Source organism: Magallana gigas, chromosome 2, assembly GCF_963853765.1.
Source record: "Magallana gigas chromosome 2, xbMagGiga1.1, whole genome shotgun sequence".
NCBI classification, from domain to species: Eukaryota; Metazoa; Mollusca; class Bivalvia; order Ostreida; family Ostreidae; genus Magallana; species Magallana gigas.
Window position 1 is genome coordinate 31,104,359 of NC_088854.1, and position 22,743 is coordinate 31,127,101.

General features: G+C 32.1%; 1 protein-coding gene across 11 annotated transcripts; it reads right to left on the reverse strand.

Moving 5' to 3' along the window:
- Nucleotides 1-4,176: 4,176 nt before the first annotated feature.
- Nucleotides 4,177-20,428, reverse strand: LOC105317850 (enolase-phosphatase E1). 11 transcript variants are annotated; one of them, XM_066076123.1, is made up of 11 exons: nucleotides 20,178-20,428; nucleotides 15,711-15,960; nucleotides 14,959-15,136; nucleotides 12,165-12,299; nucleotides 9,090-9,203; nucleotides 7,639-7,773; nucleotides 7,099-7,248; nucleotides 6,785-6,943; nucleotides 5,680-5,839; nucleotides 5,058-5,084; nucleotides 4,177-4,432 (listed from the first exon to the last, which is right to left on the reverse strand). In XM_066076123.1, exons 1-10 carry the CDS (start codon nucleotides 20,329-20,331, stop codon nucleotides 5,080-5,082), a joined length of 1,440 nt encoding a protein of 479 aa, XP_065932195.1. In that variant the 5' UTR covers nucleotides 20,332-20,428; the 3' UTR covers nucleotides 4,177-4,432; nucleotides 5,058-5,079. The 11 variants fall into 11 exon arrangements, with proteins under 11 accessions (XP_065932195.1, XP_065932196.1, XP_065932197.1 ...); XM_066076124.1 differs by having other exon boundaries at nucleotides 5,031-5,084; XM_066076125.1 differs by lacking the exon at nucleotides 5,058-5,084.
- Nucleotides 20,429-22,743: the final 2,315 nt, after the last annotated feature.

The window sequence follows — 22,743 nt, forward strand, 5'->3', positions numbered from 1 at the left end:
CTCCCACCTCGACCCCCCCCCCCCAAAAAAAAAGAAGAAAAAAACAAATATTAAAAGAACCCCCACCCTTCCTCTCCCACCCCCACCCCCCCCCCCCACCCCCAAACAAACAAAAAACCCTCACAAATATAACAAAAAACAAAGCAAAATAATGAGGAATTCGTCCGGCCAAAATTGAAGTTTATTTCGTCCTTCAAAATTAAAACTCATAATGGTTTAGCTCACTTTCCAAAATCTACGTTGCCAATGCAATAATTCTTCCTCTTCTCCCTTCACTTCACTTTTAAATTCACCTGAACCTAAGGTTTATTTGAGCTTTTCTGATCACCGGTTGTTCGTCGTCCGTCTGTCTGTAAACTTTTCACATTTTGACTACGTTTAGTTACTTTACTATATATAAGGGTTGATCCAAAAGTAATGTCACACTATGCACCACGTTTCACACTGGCGCTGTATTTTATAAAATGATACATCAAAATTTTCCTGATCAAAATTCTAATTTGAAGTCAAAGAACTATATATGATTAGAGTTAAATTTAGCCCCCCATAATTCGACATTTTTTAAAGTGTTTCGGGTACAATAAAATGTTATGTTATATTTTAGAGGGTTAATGTAGAATATATTTTTCACTTATTTATTTGATTTATTTGCACTCACTGGCAGTATATGACGTCAGAAGTGACGCTATTTCTAAAATTCAATCAAAATCAGTCAAAAATGGACATTTTTGTTATCTTTTTATGAATGGGAAATATAGAGCACATGCTTGAACAAGGAAATTTTTTTTGTCACTTATTAGCCTTGGCTAGATACATCTCTGATTAAAATACAATGTACTTTGTTTTGTCATGTTGTAAATTTTGTATTTACTGCCACCAATTGTCATGTTGTAAATTTTGTAATTACTGCCACCCGGTAAATTCAAAATTTAATTACAACATGACAGTTTGTTCAAGCATGCACTCGATGTTTTCTGAAAGAAAAACTGCTTGAAAACAAGCTGTTTTATGCTAAAAATGCAAAAATGGCAGGAAAAGGTTGCCTCATCGTCGGATACCCACGGGTGATCGCGTCTTTTAGTAAAAGACGCGATCACCCGTGGGTATCCGACGATGAGGTTGCCTATACGATGTCATTTTTCTAAATTGTGGGCAGTTGAATCAAAATGAACATGAATTTACGTCTTTTTTAGGGTTTGTATTTTTGTATAAATGAAATAATTTCAAAATTTGAAGAAGACCAAAACAACACAATATTTTGAAACAGATATATCATAGACTTTTCGGCTGTTTTATAAAAAAAATTACGGAACGTTACCGTCCATTTTGGATATCTACGCAATGCCTTTAGTATCTTAGACCAAGGAATAAAAAGACTGGACATGCGAATAGTGATATGAGGCATTTTTGCTTCGATGGATAGAAATCACCAGATAATGTACTGGAATTGATATATAAACCTAAAATTGGGAGCAAGTGAACAGGGTATTATTAATGTGGTTCCAATATCTTATAAAAGCATCATGTCATGTTAATAAATAAATTTAAAAATAGACAGAAGATACATGCTCTGAAGGAAAATTAAATTTAGGTTCTTACGTCATGAGCTATATATAATAAAGCTAAGTTCATGCCTTCTTGATGAGACCTGGACAAACTGATCTCACGTCAAATAAATTTCCAACATACTACCCCATCGATTACAAAAAGAGTAATTAGTTACTTTATGAAAAAATGAAGAAAATGTAAAATAGAGCATAATGGCCAATTTTTATAGAGTACTAACGTTAAATTACGAAATTCTACCAAAACGCCAAAAATCTAGAAATGACGTCGCTAGTGTGCGGCGACTATCCTTGCTTCCCGTCTACAAAATACTTTATCTTCAGAAATATTTTTTTATTTTTTTGAATTGAAATAGATGTCTCAAAGCACAAGATTTCGTCTTTTTACGCGGATTTTTCACGATTATATGGTATCGTATTACTTTTGGAATAAACCCTCGTAAGCCATTCTATATTTTCATATCCTCATATCAAGGTCAAAGTGACATTCGTTCACTTTTTTATAATTGTTTACAGTTCATATTAATTACAATTTTGTTATCTTAAATACGTTGAGAGCTAGGATAATAAGATTGGTCCATTCATCTTAGATCTTAAGATATAATGTACAAAAGGTAAGCTTCTTTTTATGTATTGTTTAATACACTGTAAATTTTCGAATATAAGTTTAACAATATTTTTTAATGATTTTCATATTTAAAATGGAATGATACAAGAACTATTTTCAGGCGAGCGATATGGCCCAAAGATCTCGTTTAATTAAAAAAAAACTCCAAAAGATGACACCCTCTTAAACAACAACTGTAATGCAAATCTCAATCTCATCCCAACCCCCGAGTTAAAAGTTGCAACGCGAAACTCATTTTTGCATGTGGTAATAAATAATATAGTCTATTGATATTTTCTGTTGTATTTTCTAGACATATTGTATATTTGTACATCATTTAAGTTTTAAAATGTTTTGTCTTCTAAATGACGATTGCAAATAAGTCAGGTGGTATAAACATATATACATTGTATATATCTACAGTTTTTAGTTCATGTATCTTTTGCATTCTCGCTAACCACGGCCAATGGACAAAGCTATACGAATTCTGAGCCATGACATGACACGTCATAATGCAGTTCATCACAGTTATTTTTGGCAAAGTGTTCGAATTGATTTTAAGTCACGTGGTCATAGTGTATAAATAGTAAAGCCATGCAGTATAAAATTGCACTCTCATACAGCTCGCTAGTAAATAAAGGAAATTAAAGGTATTGGACATAAGCGGACAATGATTCAGAAATGGGTTGTATAATGAATCAGGTTGGTAAAATATCTTATGTTTGAATGCGAGATGTTGTACAAATGTTTTTATAAGTGTTCAAATTTAAAGAAGCGCAACCGAGCATCATTCCCATACAATACTTGTTGTTTATTTGTTTAACACTTACTTGCTTTGTATTTGGATGTAAGAGTGTGATGAAGATTATTATAATTCTTATATATATCACTTAGTGAATGAATTATTCTTATTCCTTATATATTTCCAGATTTACACTTTTGAATTCTCTTTTGTATTTACAATCAAAGTACAATTTTAAATATCGTGTAATTAAAATTAAAAGGCAGCAATTCTATATAGCAGCTATATAAATTCCCACTGGCAATAGATTTTGTATGCATTTTGAAAGTCTGTCTCTTTATTTTTGAAATTTTATTCAAGAATGTTATAATAAGGGCAAATGATTTTATTTTTCCATATCATTATTTTATACAAGAGGTAATATCTCTATCAAACGATTTATAATCATACTCTTTTTATAATATCGATCATCTTTACATTCGTGTTGTTCAATTTATATATTATGCAAATGTTTTCACAAAGTTTCCTTCTTTCTAACCATCTGAATTTTTGTATGAAAGTTTATAGAAAATGTACAGTCTTGTGATAATTGTACATTATGTTTTATGATTGTATAGTGATACCATTTTGACAGATGTAAATAGTGCATCTTAAATTAAAATGCATATGTCTCTTAATAACATCATTCATTGTACTAATTGATATGAATTAAAACTAACTGCACAATTTGATTAGAAAGCTCAGTCTGTATAAGAAAGAGGTCTGGTACCACAGCAGTCAACAATTTCAAAAAAAAATGTACAAGAAATTGATATGTAATTTAAAATTGCAGTTGAGTACATTACTGAAATTTGAAATAAATAGAAACGATTCTAACATATGCTATTTGTTAAATGTTATGTGTTGTTAAATGAGGATGATCAGGGTGTAACTTGTAAGCCAAGGGTATGTGATCCCCTCCTCTCTCTCTCCAGATGGGAGATGAGCATTCGTAAACCCTTGATGGAAGAAAACAACATATATGTGCCGATTTAAACTTTTTAACCAAATTCAGTGATATTCAGGATAAACATTAACGTAGGAAGCAATACATGCAAATGTGAGCTCCACTCTATCAAAAAATTTACTAGAACCAGTACCTGTAGCATTTATTTTTGGCCTGTACTTATAGGAAACCCATTTCTCCTTCTCTGACAGAGGGGTTTGTGACAAATGGTGCTTCAAATACTGGTACATTGTACCAAAATAAGACAAACACTGTGTTCTATGCATAGATGTTTTTACCATCTGAAGTACAAAATTTCATACAATAGTTCATCTAAATCAATTATATACATGTAAATGTTACTCTTGGAATTCGGCAACTGAAGAATGAACAAAAAACAAGTTCATACATATAGATATATAAACAGCAATAAACAGATAAACAGGAATGCAATGACACATTGAGGTCCTCTGTTCTAGAAATAATCACATTTGATGAATCTCCTTGTTCCTGCCTGAAGACCACAAATTAACCTGGAGTAAAAGTTGTAATTAATAAAATTAACAAAAATCTATCAACAATATTTATAGAATATTAAACTGAATGATTTTTTTTTTATAAGATCATAACACAGATGTATATAGATCATTAACTTATATAGCAACTACTTTGTATTTGATCATGATGCATCAAACAGATTTCACCAAAGACCCAAAAGTATTGCAAACACACCACACACACCAAAAAAAAGTATGTCATGATAAAACTTCAGCCACTACCCAAGAGATCACTTCTGTTTTGAGTGTTAAAGTAAACAATCTATTGTGGAAAGCAAAATGTGACATACAGAAGTTGTGATGTTCATGAATATCTCTTTAACCACTACTTGCTCAAACATTTATCTTGCACATCTATATTAAAGTTTCAAAATTGGACTTATTTTTTTTTCAATGGTTGTCCAAAATGTGAGATGAATTATTTCAGATATTATATACGTGTTGATTGGCTATGTAAAAGGGTTTTTCTTTTCTTTTTACAACTATGGGTAAATACAAAGCTAAAAGCTGGATGTTAAATGCAGCAAAACTTTATGATATCAATTGCCCACACACAGTGATAATGAAAACTTGCATTGTGTGTATTTCATCAATCCTTCACCTTGGTCTGTATTTCAGACATATCAGTCTGCAAAACAGAAATAAAAACATTCACAAATAGCCATAGTTCAAACAGAAACAAGGATATTGCTACAAAAGGATAACAACAATATATTAATTATCTTTCTCACAAAACACATCATCTTATAAAAACAACAGTACAACTTTGTTTGTATAAATTGCATTCAATCTCAACTTAAGAAACATGCAAAGTATTCATCTTTAAAAAGGGTCTTAAAAAAAGAAACTACAAAAGTAAATTTATAAAAAACAAAAAGATGCCTGATATCAAAAATTGTTAAGTGGAATATAATATTATGTTAGTTTTTTTTTAAAAACCAAAATGGATTATTTTCCCTCCTCCTTCTGCATTTCTTTCCTCGTCTTGTATCCTTTGAATCCGGCCTGGATTTTAGTAGCTGCCTTTTCTACCTCAGGATCATTTAAATCAATGTCTACCTCCTCCTCTTCCTTAACACCCTCCTCTTTGGCCTCGTTGTTGCTCATTTTGTCCTTGATTTCTTTTCTGGCCTGATAACCTTTGAACCCTGCCTGTATTTTGAGGGCAGCTTGCTCCACATCGGGATCATTTAAATCAATATCTACTTCCTCCTGCTCCTCACCTTTCTTTTCCTCCTTGGCCATCTGTTCTTTCACTTCCTGTCTGGTCTTATAACCCCGGAACCCGGCCTGAATTTTGAGGGCAGCCTCCTCTGTTTCTTTATCTGCAGCTTTACTTGATGTTTCCTCTGCAGGTTTGGATTCTGTTTTATCTGTTTGATCCTAAAGTTGCAGAAAAAAATAACATTTTAATCATATGAAAAGATGTTCTATTCAATAAGCCTTTTACTTTTGTCTTTAACAAATTTAATCAAATAATATTTCTTATAGAACATATCTTTTGCTTTATCTCTGTGTATATTACTGCAAAAATTGATTTAATTTTTCTTAAATTGAATAGTTTATATGATAAATGGGTAAACCAGATATACAGTTAAACACTTTTATAGTGAAGAGCCAAGGATGAACAGTTTTGAGACTGTACTCACTGTAGAAGCACGTATTTTTGTCAGGTTAAAATTACATTGTTTTTCAATCAAATACAATTTCATTGGAATTTAATTTCGTCATTTTGTAATCCCTAGAATGCATCATGTTTCAACCCTTACTGTACTTTAATACTTATTAATACTTAGGTTCAAAATTTGTCACGGACTTAATTTCGTTGTTTTTACTGACAACGAAAATAACAAAATTAAATCCTCAATGAATATTTCTGCTTCTACAGTGAATCTTAAACCTGATAAAAACTACAATGCATTAAGTTTAATTCATTATATGCTTGTTCACTGTAACTGTGTTTTACTGTACATTAAAGACAGCTACTCAAAAATATACAAATACTGTAGTAGGTATAAACAAAAGATTTGTGTTTTAAAAGAACAAAATGGAAGCTAGTAACTGAAAATGAAGAAAAATATCCCACTTGCAACCATAATATGTTCAAAAACATATAATGCTATATCTACCCTGAAAATAAATATAGGTGTTGAAAAATAAATACAAACATTTAATTACTAAATATAGGTATTATAGAACTAAACATTTCTATATATCTTGGAAGTTAATACATGTACATGCAGCTGTTATCAAAATCAAGCAATTCCAATTAACATAGAAAACACCAAGGGGGTAACACCTAGAGGGGAATCGTTGAGAGGCTCAAACCTGTGTGGTTGCTTTTTTAGCTTTTCTAAAGCCTTTAAATCCAGCCTGAATTTTAAGGGCAGCCTTTTCAACTTCAGGGTCATTGAGGTCAATATCAATGACTTCCTCTGACTCTTGCTCAGCAACAGCAACAGGACTGCTCTCTTTTGTGACACTGCTCTGTGTAGGACATAGGAGGAAAACAGGGTACAGGATTAAAAGACAGAAAGGAAAATTGGATAATTTTTTATTTTTTTTAGAAAAAAATTGGGGTTTCCCCCCAAATTTTGGATTCTCACGTGGGCATGCAATAAGATTAGAATAGGGGTTAAAACCTTTGCAGTGTCAGATTTCTTTGCTTTTATGTGTGCCCTAAATCCAGCCTGAATTTTAACTGCTGCATTTGCAACATCAGGATCATTTAGATCTATATCAACCTCCTCTTCCTCATTTTTGCCAGCATTGATGACCTCTGAACTTTCCATCTACACAGGGGTCAAGGGTTACATAAATTAATTAAGCAAGCCATATTAGCATTTTGTGCACTTCAATTTACATTGCAGGTTAAAAATACATTAAAAAGATGACAACTGAAATATATACTCAGAAAATTTAATTGAAATCACAAGCTGGCTAATCAAGTAATTGAATTAAAAAATTCCAATTTTTCAAAAAATATATCAAACATCGAGATGTGAAATAAAAAAAGCCTTTTGACTTTGCCATTAAATATTGCCGAGAAGAAAATATTGAATAATAATATATATAGCCTGGCGCATGCATTGATATTCAGGTGCCATTGCTCTGCAATAATTTTGATTAATATATGTGTGGTTTGTTAGTAACTATAATTTAGGGTTAGTTTTTGTGCCAACCTTCTTGCTCTCAAACTCTTTGCGTGTCTTGTAACCTTTAAACCCTGCTTGAATTTTAAGGGCAGCTTGTTCTACATCTGGGTCATTGAGGTCAATATCTACTTCCTCTTCAGGTTGCTTTGCTGGTTGTGAATCCTGTAGTTAATTCATAGTAGAACACACATTATAGATAAAAATGTTAGACAGCCTATTAGGTGATATCATACATACATTTAAAGTACGTCAAATGTGCATGCAGCGTTTGTGAAATATTTTGAGTTTTGTGAATTATTCTCCAAATAGAGCACAAATGCATATAATAAATATTGAAATAATGGATTTATGTTTAATTTTGTTAGGTGCATTGAATGCATGCATCTAGTGAGCTTAGCTTTCTTAAATCTTTTTTAAAAACTCTCCCATACTCAGTATATGCTTTTGGTCATAAGTTGCTCAGTCCTTTAATCGAAATATTGATTGTCAAATTCTCATGCAGTGAGTCAAAACCAATCTTTTGTCTTGTGAATGACATAATTATTGAACGTGTTTTATGATATTAAAGAATCAAAATTCAATCAAATCATCATGTCACATCTGTAATAATGTGAAATGACGTGTACATGCATCATATATAATACAAAAATCATCCAAACAATAGGAAGATGCGAGTCAAATTGAAGTTGCAAGAGAGTATAAATTATAGATTATTCTGCCAACTAGACCTGAATACACCCTGAGCCATTTGATACTGGCAATATCCATATTGGCAAAACTATAGCGCAGTGGATTATACTCATGGTAATCACAAAATATGATAGGCATACATAATTACACATCAGAGTCAACTCGAAAAGATGAGTGTTAGTTCTAGTGAAGCAAACAATTATCTTCTGGGACCTGAATTCATAATAAGAGAGATGAAAGGAGTAGAAATGCAAAACTTGAAAACAAAAGGCATGCATGAATAATCAAAAGTGGAAGTAGTGATAGTTGAAAGTGTTACATTTGAGCTGGTTCGATATATAACAAAGGCAGCTATAACAGCAAGCCTGCTAAAAATTTCCCAACTTGGAACATATAAATTCACAGTTGAATGCAGAAGTTCACAGTTGAATGCAGAAGAGGAAATTTGTATTGATAGATTAGAATTCACGGTATATCACCTGTAAATGGATACAGAAACACATTTGAAGGTGGAAAATATTTTATCAGCTTTCTTTTTTAGACATGCATTTTTAATCTCAATTAGATGAACAAAAATCAATAATTAAAGCAATTTTTCATTTTATAAAAAACATACAAAAGTATAAAAAAGAAGAATCTGGCTTTCGATTTAAAAGAGCAGTCTTCACTGCTAATTAATGCCACAAACGTAAAGTTTTCTAGAAAATTGGTAGAGAGAAAAACTACATTCTAAATTTAAAAATATCAGAGGTGAATATATATTAAGCTCTAAAACATTATGCACAAACCATCAAATGCTTCATCTCTTTTCGAGCCTGGTAACCTCGAAAACCAGCCTGGATGTGAACAACAGCATTTTCGAGCTCTGATTTGTTTATTTCACTTAACATATCCTCTTTCCCCTGTTAATTGTAGTAGTTACAAAAATGCTGGGTTAGTGAACTTAAAAAAATTTTCTTTGATATTTGATTGTTAATATTTATTATATATTAAAATAAAGTTGCAGTAAGCTTGAAATAAAAATGAAATTAATTGCAGCAAATTAAAATGTTATGTAAATAAAAATCATTATGAAAAATCATTATGAGCATTAATTGATGTCAAGAATTGAATCAAATTCATAAAAAATATATTTAAACAAATGTGTGTTAAAAGAATTTATCACCCAAAGATTTGGTTAATTTGTTGAAAAGAGAAAAAATTTATCAATGTTAGTAGTTTTCTAGATATTAAAAAGATGTTTTAGCCAATAATGCTGGTCACTTATCAATTGAGCCCTTTGAACAATCTTATACACAAAATATTCTTTAAAATTCTTAGAAATCAAAGTACTGATAATTCCAAATGTATCTTGGAAAAGATATTGAAAAGAGGATGGGGTTTATGAATGAAGGGTTTCTTGGAGACTTTTAATCTTTTAATCTTAAATTTGAAGATATTTGATCAAATGAGCATGATCAATGAATTTGCAGACTTTTTAAACTTATGGTGGTATGGGACACCTTTCAATATGGGACACCTTTCAATATTAATGTGGATAAAAGAAAACAATAATAAAAAAATCAAAATACTTTCACTGTTTTAGAATTTTCACATTTCACAATAGTTGACCAAAAAATAAGTTTAAAAAAATTTCGAAAAGATAAAATTATAAAAACCCCGGCGGGATTCGAACTCATGACTTACAGATTCATAATTAACACTTTAACAATTGTGCCACCCTGTTTGGTAACAATTTCGTGAAGAAAAGTTTTATGGCATTAAAATTAATTTTATGGTTTATTTCAATTGGTAATACGTCACCATATGGAGGTGTCCCATACCACCTTAAATTTGAAGATATTTGATCAAACGAGCATGGTCAATTAATTGTATGCTTTAAATATAAGCACCTGCAAAGCATTTATCAGATATGATGATGCATCTCCTGTACTTATTGTAAATCTTGAATAAAACGTGCATGACATTTAATATGACTATGTAAAAATCATGAACTTAGGAACAAAATAAAGTGATAATTTTCCAATAACTATCCACTATGTCATCAGTTTGTTGGATATTGTATAACTTCAATTTTAATGCACAGACTGAAATGGCTTGCAGAATGCTGAGAAGCATGGTAACAGATAAATTTAATTATAACATAGACTTTCTCCATAACAACTTCAACACCTCATAAAACTAGTGTCTTTAAAATCATGAATATTGGTAATGCCATTAGCTCCTTTTAAATTAGAATCTTTTCTACAAACTGGAGCACAGACATCGATCTGTAACTTTTCTGTAAATTAATTATTTTTAGTCCTGAGAATTTCTCAGAATCCTTCTGGTAAATAACAAAAAAAAAATGAATTTAAAAAAATGGACATTATAAAATGAAAAATAGTGTATGCTTAAGAACAAGGTACAAATGAATGGAGGACTTAAAAAAATTGATGATAATTAAATATAAAATATTTTGTTTCTAATGTTTATATACTATTATTATAATTTTACTTATAAGTTCCATTACTAGACTTGTTAGCAATATTCATCACAGTCTTTATTACATATAGTTATCATATCATTTGTTAATACCAATTTACAAATGAGTACCGGTACATTGACTTCATTAAAATTTAATGGCTATTCCACTTTTTTAAAACATAGTTTTTTTTTATTTTCTTTTGTACAGTCACTAAAACATGTAATGATACATATCAAGTATCATTTCATATAAACTTTGAAGAGTGTCTATACATATATTCATCTTAGATAATAACATTAACCAACAAAATCACAGTACCGGTACATGTATGAAAAATCCCAATACTTCTTATGCATTCCCTAGTAACTGAACAAAGGGCTCCTTATCAATTAATTACTAAATGGTAAACTTTCAGTCTTTCTTGTGTACCTTGTCCTAAAAGATCAAATAATATCTGATATTTCTGCCCCCCCCCCCAAAAAAAATTGTTATCCCATAAATGTCATTTCACTGACACAAACTCTGCATCATTATGTTCTTCAATGCTTCAGAAGAATGACAGTCCTTAGTCACATTTTTTACAGAAAATAAATCAGCACTATTGAATTCCAAGAATACATACAAAATACTTCTAAATAACTGCCCCCTTTTTGCAATTATCTAGGTGCTTGGGGTATGTTTGGTAGAAGTTAATAAGAATGTGGTGCAAAGTCACAACAACTACAAGAATTCGGTGCACAAGTGCATGGGTATATCATTTACTTTGTAATTAATTGTTAATTAGTTAAAGCTAGCAAGTAGATTAAAGATTAAAGTTAGCTAGAACACTGACTAAAAGATGATACTGCCATAAAAAGTTACTAGTTTAAGATTTATAATATTTTCTCTACATCTATCAAAATATGCACTAACACTTGAGAAAAATACTACATGTACTCAAGATCTCAAAAGCAATAACTCTCTCCAGAAATGATGAATGAAAACTAAGTTGTTACTTGTTATTAAGAGAACTAAAAGAATTTTAGTAAAAACAATAAGTTTTATTGTAATTTATAAATATGTATAACATTATAATTCTCTTTCAATTATTCTGAGCATATTGGATTAAATGGATATCAAGAATAAAATTGTATGTAAAACAGTTATTTTCTGTTCCAAAAGCCATTGCTGTTTAAATAAGTAATCTAGTAGCTAATTTGTTAATTAAAGCTTTCCAATTTCAGTATTCTACATTCCCAACAAATCTAAAGTAATTGTGCTCTAAAGCGATATATTTTGGTGCTCTTTTCTACAGTTATATACATGTATATATATATTTAAAAAAAAAAGAAAAATCCTATAAATCTACATCACTACTCCTTCACCAAGTCTGGAGTGCCAAATTTAAGAGACAAACCTTCTCTTTTTTCTCCTTCATGTCTTGGCGAGTTTTATGACCCCTGAACCCTGCCTGAATTTTAGTGGCAGCATCTGCCATTTCTTTCTCACTCGGTAACTGGGAGTCTGATTTACTGTCAGTGCTGGCCTTTTCCTAGAAAGTTAGTAACACGTCACACTGTTAGATTCTAATTAATTCAATCAAATTCATTACCGTGTTATTGCTCTTGGTTGCTATTCATGGGGACCCCTACTGAATGATTAGCTCCTAACAGAAAGGAACTAATCATATCCTCTAATTCTCAATTAGAGATCTATCATTGCTACACTGCAAAAGTTAGTAGAGGGATTAAACTGATTTTGGTATAATTTTTTTTTTTTTTTTTTTTTTTTTTTTTACCAAATAAAACCAACATTTAAATTAAAGTAAGATAATTACAAAACCTAACAAAACAAACTGTTTTAAAAAAAAAAAAAAATGAACAAAATTCAACTGAAACAGAGTTCTCCCTCCCCCCTAAAAACAAACCCAAAAAACAGATTCCAACAGTATGCAATATCTTTTTTTAACAATCAACAACAATATACCTGTCTGGTTTGAAATTGTAAAGAAGCTGCAAACCTGAATTCAAGTGGAACTTCCCCGCCGAAATGAATATATAATCCAATTCCAAGGACAAAAAATTATTACAGAAATTCTGACTCTGGTTCACAGGAGAGGTATATAAGCAAATTAGTTTGGAAGCTTCCAAACCCTTGATGCGATTCTAACGGATCTTGTCAGTACATGATTTCCAAGCTAAGCAAAACTATTGATCCCTGCTGACAAGAAGAACCTGCTCATTACTCTATCTGGATATATATTTTGGGAGGAAGATTCTTTTTTGCTTCAACCAACTCAATTCACATTTATATTGATGTTTCAAGAACACTCTAGCTGTAATTTAAGCATGCATCGGGCTGCAACTTTTTCCCTATCTTAAATCTTCTAGTTTTGTTTTATATTGATTTTGCGTCCAAATGAAGATCATTGCAAAGAATATTGCACATTAGTGAGTACCATTATTGGGATCTTTAGCACATCAAGTTTGAGACAAGGCTATCCTCAAGTGTTAAATTATCTTGCCTTGTTGTACTTGTAAATTGGATGTCTAGATGCATTTTCTCCCCTAACAAATTGATATTGTGTTGTTCAAAGCAAAGAAATTCTTTTCTCTAAGGTCTCTTTATCCAATTGTTATAGCAATAATAGTATAAGTGCTAAGTTGTCTCTTTTTAAATTAAAGATTTATTTTCGTGCTTAAAACATGTTCATAAGAAAATGAATTTGTCAGTCAATATATCCAAAATTTGATTGATCAATTTGTCCATATTCTGCTTTTCCAATTCTGTTCTTTAATCATTGTCTGGCTTATTCAAGTCAATAGAATGAACAGACTTGATACTTTTAAGAGCAAGGTGGCCCCTAAATCCAGCTTGAATTTTGAATGCAGCCTTTTCAACTTCAGGATCATTCAGATCTATATCGATGATATCTGAATCAGTCTCCCCTCCAATTGCTATATCCTGTAAGCTTGCCTGTGTTAGGATGATAGGGATCGACAAAGTATTTCTTAGTGAAAAAATATTAATTAAAATCTACCCAATTTTTAATCACAGTTAAAATATCAATTATAAATGAAAATTCAATCTCTCTCTCTCTCTTTATCTCTCTCTCTCTGACTCTTTCTCTAAACTCTTTCTCTCTCATCCTCAACAAACTTGAACTCTCCAAATGAAATGTATTTTGACTGACACTAATTTGTGTATGTGAAAGAAGCAGTCAGAGACTCAGCCAACACATATCACTAAAATAAATTGATCTGCACAAACAAAGGCCTCGAACAAAGAGGAAGGTAAATTAGACCTGAAAAAAAACTCTTCATAATTGCAGTATTAATTGGTTTGTTTACACTGTGGCTCTTCTACTCTCTGGATCAATTCACCCCAGAATGTGGCTGATGTAGACCCTCTAGAGGTCGAGAAAGACCATTATGCTCCTGGAGAAAACTTCCATTACTGGAAGTGTGTTACAAACCCTCAAGAGACGCTCACAGCAAAGATTTTGACTCAGAATGGAATCGATCTAGGTACTTCATGAATTCTGATTTATTCTACTTTTCAGTGATATGAAGATATCAAATTTTCTTTCTGGAAAATTCGATGCGTAAAGCTGTCAATCTAGACTATATACCTGCATTCATTCTGATGATAAAACTCAATAACTTATTTAAGTTATCCAATTAAACCAAAAACCTATTGTGTAGTAAAACCATAAACTGAATATTTTTATTCTGAAAGATACACATAACGTTTTAGGTGAAATAACAGCATTATAAAATTAAGCAGCTGTAAGCAAGAATAGTCCTAGTAAGCCAAACCACATCTCATCACAACAAGAATGATCACTTTTAATCTATCATTAATATACTGCATGCACCAATCCTCATTATTTTCACAAAAAGAAGCACGCTCCTTTGAAAATCAGTGTTTTTCCATCTGACAAAATGACTTACCATAAAAGCCTGTTCATGTTTAAACAGAAAAAAAAATTGTACTGTTGAGATTTAAAATTGTAAACTTCTTGGATAAAAATAATTTTTACAGTGTACTTTGTTTCAGTGAACATCGTACTAGTACTTCTTTAATATCATTTAATTCAGACTTTTTTTTAAAGTGGATTAAAAAACAATGGCAAACATGCACCACTCTCTAATTAGCCATCTCATTGTGTTCAAATTTTTTCACACTCTCAAGTCTTGAACATAACATACCTTCTTGTCCTTGACCTCTTTACGAGCTTTGTAACCTTTGAACCCTGCCTGGATTTTCACAGCAGCCTCTGCGACCTCTGGGTCATCCAAATCAATATCCACGCTGTCTTTACTGCTTCCTCCTTTTGACAACCTTTCATCAGCTTCTTCCTTTTGTTTGGCATAAGCCTCAGGGTCTCTGAAATAACAAAAAAATATATGTAGATCAGTACTTTGTTCTTTCAATTAGTTCAATAACATCTGTGAATCTCACTCTTGGGTTATTTATTACATGCAGTCCTAAAATTAACATGAACTGAATTTGATTCAAGAGCTCTCCTTATCATGGATAAAATAACTTAAAAGAATAGAGAATTGATCTTTCATGGTATGGTTCGATCATTTATTTTAACAGCACACTGAGTCCCATGACGAACATATTGACTTTATTCCATTAAGGTAAATCTATTGTGTTTTGAAGAATCATAGACTGAAGACTTATGGAACTTCAGTGATTAAAAAAAAATCTCATTATAAATTGATAATGGCTGTCTATAGCTTTGAAAAACTTGAAATCAATACAACTTTAACATTGAGTTTGTAAACATCAAAATATTGATATATTTACCATTTATGATTATAATCCCTTGACAGACTGTTAAAGTAAACTAAGTAGCTACTTAATGAACTATATATTTTCTTTGACAATTAATACTGCTCAAGATTTGTAAGACCTAACGAGAAAAGAAAAACAAAAGACCCAGCCCTCTTACTTCATTTCAAGGACTTTCTGTCTGTCCTGGAAACCACGGAAACCAGACTGTATTTTGACCGCAGCATCTTCTTCCTTCATGTGCTCCACCTCCTGCTCGGCGTGGTGGCGCCTGAACTCCGTCTGGATCTTCAGGGCGGCCTCCTGTTGCTGGGGATCCCCGGGGTCTGTACTGGGGCTCTGGAACGAGTCATTGTTGTAGAAACGGTCCTCTAACCGTGCCCCATGGACAGCTGGATCATGGCCAGTCTCTAAAAGATATAGAGTGAAAGAATGGGTCAGTATTGGGTAATAGATTGACAAGCTTCAAGCAAAGATGCCCACATATTGTAACTTTCCCCCCGCATCAGCTATCTATTAAATGAATGGAAACTACACATCAGTATATGTGTATGCTTAATATTACAACTTATAATATACCGCATTGTTATTTTCTTTCTTTTAATAAATTGTCCAAAAAATATTATTTCCAATTTCAAGACAAACAAAAAATCAGATGTCGTTGCATACAAAAAAACCTGCTACAAATAAGTAATACAATACTCAGCATTACAGGTCAATGTAACACCACAAACTTGCTGTTATGTTTGTTTCAAGATCGGGCCGTCTGTTGTAATTATTACTTAATCAATACATAATTACAGAGCTTTAATCAATATCATTGATAACTTGATAAGAGATTAATAGAACACTGTTCCATCATCACAAACTTAGGAACACTTGTAATCAATGCTGACATGCAAACATCTAGTTCCTATTTACCAGGTACATCAGCAGGAGAGCTAGCACAAGAGGCAATGCTATGAAATGAGGACCTCTTCTTTCCTACAAACTCTCGGATCCTGGAAAACTTAGTCCCCATGATTCAATGAAATTTGCACTAAGTCCTAAAATTGCTCCAAAATTTTTTTCTATCTCCACACAATGTTTTACACACTCATAAAGTTTCACAAATGCTTCATTGACGACAACTTCTGAATGGGGCTTTTGTTTCAGCTGGGAAGAAACACTTTCTTTAATCTTGATCAACTCCCCTAAATTCAGAAATACAATAATCGCACTCCAGAGCAGAATTACAATATATATATCCCTCTTAATCAGCAACTCCTACAGTTATTTCCATTTCAGACAAGGAACAGACATGCAACTCCTATTGAATGAGATCCCCATGCACTGAAGCTCTTGGTCTCTCCCCAACACAGACCCTATACAGTTGCCCTATCTCTGCCTGTCTCATCAATGATGCATCGGTACCCTTTTACTTATAACTTCTGCACCAATCAATAGACTTCCAATACAGTTCTGCCTGTTATGACTTCTAGAGAACATTTAGAGTTTTTCAAACAGTTTTTACTTCAATAACCTGACACAAAGGTATTGCCACAACAAAATCAATAGCATTAACAGCTTCATTAAAGTTTGTACCAATCAAGTTTCCTCATTTCAGTGGGTTTCCAGCAACGAACCAATGAATGTAATTAATGCATTATATATGACAAATGTTTCAGACCACATGTTTCAAATCATTGAGAAAAAAAAGTCTTGATAACTTTTTTTTTTTTTTTTTTACAATTTTTACAATTTCAAATCAGATAACCACACCCTAAAAATCTCTATTAAAAAATATCTGAACTTTGAATATTCTTTTCAAATCAAATTATCATAAAATCATCATAGTCTTGTCAGATTTAAGTGATATATTACATTAAAACAATAATCAATTGAGTGTGGGTTACCAGATTAGGTGTATAGTGCAGAGAGAGAGAGAGAGAGAGAGAGAGAGAGAGAGAGAGAGAGAGAGAGAGAGAGAGAGAGAGAGAGAGAGAGAGAGAGAGAGAGAGAGGCGTGCTGCACTGCACTCAGAGTTTTATGCTTATTAGGTAAAAAAATCAATATAAAAATAAAAATCCACATTAACCCTCAAGTCCCTATACTGCACTATTGTAATGTTTTTAATCATGGTATTAACTATTAAAATAATTTAATGTACTCATTATTTTCCAAATGTTTTTCAGAAGATTATTGCAACCAGCCAATTCAAACCTAGAAAGTAATTCCTTAGGTTCACTGGTGGGACTTTTTCTTTCGTGATAATACCAATTGAGCTGTATGGACTGTTTCATTTTAGATTTCAACATGTATTTACATATATAGATACAGATTTTTTAATAAAAGCAGTTGATGAAGATAGTTTTAAAAGTGATAGACTTTTGCATAAAGCAGCAAAGAGTTAATACTGGTATTAAGAGTTTAGGCTACATTTTTCGGTAATTTAATGAAGACACGCTTTTGAATCAGACAAAATAATAATCAATGAAATATATTAGATCAGCTGGTCAAGAAATAAAGTCTTACTAAATTAAGGGCCTATTTTTTTTTTAACTGGAGTAAAACAAATAACTTGATGCTGCATCAGACTAGTTATGTAAAAAGACCCAAATGTCCATGATTCTGTGAGTGTGTATGGGGCTATATTTTAATCTTCGTTCACAGCAGTGACAATATCATCATGAAACAGTAATTTGATCCGTGATGGACCAATATTTGTCTCTCTTTGTGATACAAACAGTACTGCTGTCAATTACTCCCATCTAGGTAATTACTGTAATATAATCAGTAAATGAGGGATTGAGCTACATGCACAACATAAATTGTCAGTGCTGATGGCTCAATACTCACTTCTACAGTGGATTCACAATTATACTAGTACATACTATTGAGGCTCTAGAGTTTAAACAATAATTCATTACAGAGAATTTTTTTTTTATATACCGATATTTCTTTCAAATGCTGATCCAATCAATATGAATAAAATCAAAACTAACAATAGGCTATTACCGGTATAATTTACTCATTACAAACTCTAATAGTATGTAAGCTTACCAGTACTTTTTATATAATAATACATGTACTACAAATTATTCAGTTTATTAGTAAAGGTAAGCATTAACAAATCTAAAATAACAAAACATGTATTTTGTAATAAAGTGAGTGAGTTTAACTTTGAATCACTGGTGGTACAAGTAACCATGGCAATTACATTTGTATCATTAATAAAGTATTTCGGTAATATTGGTTTCTGTACTCTTCTTCCACCACATTTTGCTTTAAAATATTTCGAATATCATATAAGTATTAACTCTGTGCACAACCAACATTCATCCACTGTAGAACAAAAATAGTAAAAGCTTTTTTTTGTTTTGATACGCCACATCCATTGCTTCAGGTTTCAATACACAACCACGAATATATTTAAAGTTTACAGGGATTTAGTATTGCAAACGACACGAAAAGAACTCTTTTATTAATGTTGAAAAATAATGCAAGAAGTCCCAAGAATTCTGAATGAATAAATGATATGGATTTTCTCATTATAAATCTTGCTGAGAAATGTATTTTTTGTTCCTGTAAATTTCTCCGCTATTAAAGAGGGAATTTGTGAAAGAGAAAATCTTATTTTTGGTCATATATGCATGATTTCAATTCTATTTCCCTGACAGGTATGTTTGTTTATTAAAGAAATCAGCAAAGTGATAGAAAGGTAACCTTGGAGTCCAAGGTTTGGACAGATTGTAAAATCAATTACAGGTACCGTAATATACATATGATCATTTTCAAGTATCAGCTACATACTATATAGTCTGTCCGAGGTTAGTTTTTCCTTAAATTTTTAGTGAATACGCCTACCTGCAGTAAAAGAAGTACAACTGAAAGCAATACAAGGGGATAAATCCAAGATTCCTATAATGACACTTCATTTACAGTACATGTATTTTTATCCAGAGAAATAAACATGAACAAAAACAAATTTCTAACAGAGATTTATGATGGGAAAAGTTTACATCTTTTTTGGGAAGTACTCTGAGACAGTACACCTTGCATAATTTTTTAACATAATCATTTGGGTACTATTCATGCTGTTTGCAATGCAATATCCCAGTAGAGTATACTGTCTATTTGGCCCATCTATTTTTGGTTGTGTATTGAAACCGAAATCGATAGAGGGGGCATATTTTACAATAGAAAATCTTGACTTTTTATGTCAAGTGGATGAATCTAGTTTGGGCAGTGGGTACAAAGGTATTTGTGATTACTGAAATACATTGTATTAACAAAAAGTGGTGGAAGAAGAAACTTAAATTGGATAGAGACAGCTATAGAGTACTATGATAATATTATCAATCTCATTATATATGTGAACTTTAAATCATTTGTAATTTTTGAAAGAAAATGTATGCTATTGTTATGGTATTTCCAATCAACACAGGACATATTCTTGAAAAATATTTAAACATATCTTAGAGGAAATTCGCATTCTCCCTCCAAAAAATTAAAATCGGTACGTACGTTTCTTATATCTGATTCAAAATTTTGACGTATGAATGAATGGATAAAGAACATATTATATTCTAAGTTTTAAAATTACTTGGTAACTTGTAAGACTAATGTAGGTGATGATTTTACTTACGTTCTCGAACTTGAATTAGCTGTTGGAAATATTTGGCACCAAATTCATAGATGTTTTCGGGCTGACTTCTCAAACATTCCCTTGCTAAGCCCTCGAGGATGTTTTGAAAGCCTTTTGGAACCCGTAATTTTGTATTTGAGAATGGAACCGCCATGGTCAAGCTATTATTTTCTTCAAAAGGTTTGGTTGACAACACGAGTTTATTCCCATCTGCTAATATGGCTGCCGCTTGTAAACGTCACTGGTAGCAACGAGTTCATAGGTCAAACATAAAAATATGGCGGGAAAGACGGATTGTAAATCATAAATGGACTTCACGGATTCGGGGAGGGAATTGAATAGGAGTTATAATTAAAAATTTAAAAAAAGGTCCATTTAAAAAAGGTGTGCAATAAATATACAGAAGTTTGAAACTATTCAACTGGGTATTTATCTGAGTGGGTTTTTTTTCGTTGAAATGGAAGAAAATAATAATCTTGTTTGAATAATAAAATCTTCAGACTTTAAGACAATTAAAATCAGGTTTATTCTTTTTAATTTGGGTGACTAGATCCATCTTGAAATTCGTAAAAAAAAAAAAAAACCAATATCTTCCCCGCTTGCAGATATTAGGGGTTTTGGGGTTTTTTCATATCAAAGAAGAATGCATAGAATTTGTTTATAAGAAACAGTCAGACTGAAATCTACAGGCCGAAATCTACAGCGGCTGAAACTGAAGGGAGACTGGCAGGACAGAAATTGAGACGCCAGCTAGGTGTTTATCGATTGGTCAAAACCTAGAGCGACCTAAGAAAAATCACGGACTGCACGAAATAATCATAATGATATCAGACTCAAAGTCTCACAAAAGACGATTTGGCTGTTTCTTTTAGCCAACATACTTATCTACATAAACAGAAATTTAGTGAATTTTACTTACTTTTCTTCATCAATTTATTAATTAGTTAAAAAAAAAAGATGTTAATATAAACAATAAAATGCTTTCCTTGGTGATTCATGCGGGTTATGAAGGTAGCTATCACTGCAGAAAAAAAAACCGCTAACGCGGGTTATGTATTTTTTCTGCAATGTCGCTACCTTCATATCCTTAATGATTCATGCACTAAAGAAAGCATTTCATTGTTTGAATAATAATGACCAAAATTGTACCATTTTGTACAATTACGTTGAACAATTTTCCGATGGGGGCCCCCAGACCCCCCCCCCCCCCCCACCACACACACACATAAACACACTCACACACCCGGATAAACTTCGGGTGATAATCATACTATAAAATAAAACCTTCCCCGAGAGTCCTCAAAACCTTTTACACCGACCTCTGGGTCTAGCCACTGTATTTTCTGTGTTTTGTACGATTGTGTTGTCACTCAGAAAAGTGTGTTTTGTTAAACAGTACAGACGGATTTAGAAGATCATATGAACTTTAATCATTTTGTATAAAAATGTCTACGATTAATCATTGTGATTGGAAATCCTAAAGGTAATTTTGAGAGAGGTAAAATAAATGAATATTTAAAAAAATCATACACATCTATGAGAAATTAAGGTCAGTTGTTAAAAAGATCATCCGAACAAAGCAATTCTATTATAGAATTTTGTGAAATGTTTGTAGAGAAACGTGATCATAAAACTCAGAAATTAGAACATATTTACGTACAAGCTAGCAACAGAAAAACATTTATATGGTATCCTACACAAAGAACCTAAGACAGCTCAAAACTATAGTTAACAGTAGATTTGATCTTAAAACTATAGATTAGACTCGTGATAATATAGTGTCACAAAAAGTCGTCAATGTACGATATATTATCAAATTGTGATTCTAAAATATAAAGCGGCGTTTATGACAATTTTGCATGGTTAGTCGGCGCCTCAATGTCCATAAATTAAAGCTTGTATAATCAAGTAATCTGCAGTTAACATTCCTTAATCCTTAATATGTTGGGTAGGTCTGCCCCCCCCCCCCCCCCCCCCCCGTTTCTAAAAAACGATGTGATTCTAAATTAATTTTATCTCTGACTCATTAGATGAAATAATGGGGGGGGGGGGGGGGTATATATCCTTGGCGACGGTGCCCGGGTGTTTTTTAGCAGGTCCCATAGGTCCTATCTTTTTCCTTGGAGGGTGTATCTTGAGATACTTGAGAATGGAATAAACTTGCATGTAAAATTTGAGCCATATAGATTTCAGGTAGGTAAATAAACTTTTTGAAGCAGGATAAAATTAAGGTATAACAATTGGTCCAATAACCTTTTCAAACTAGCATGGAATTGAATATAACTTTGTATGTGATTTAGCGAGCTAGCTGCTTTCGACACATGGCTTGACTTCGATAATCTGAATGTCAGGGAAGATTTGAGATTTTAGCTAGAGCAGTTTGAAGTGTGTTAGAGTTTGGAAATTGAAGTAAATACTGTCCCTAACCCATTTAGACTCGTCTGTTTAAATTAATTATGGAATTGTAAATATACGAGGTTCTTCTTGATGCGAAAAAAAAATCCCAAAGAATAGCAAAATAAGGTAAAACAAAGAAAATGCATGTACACCTTATACTTGATGGTGC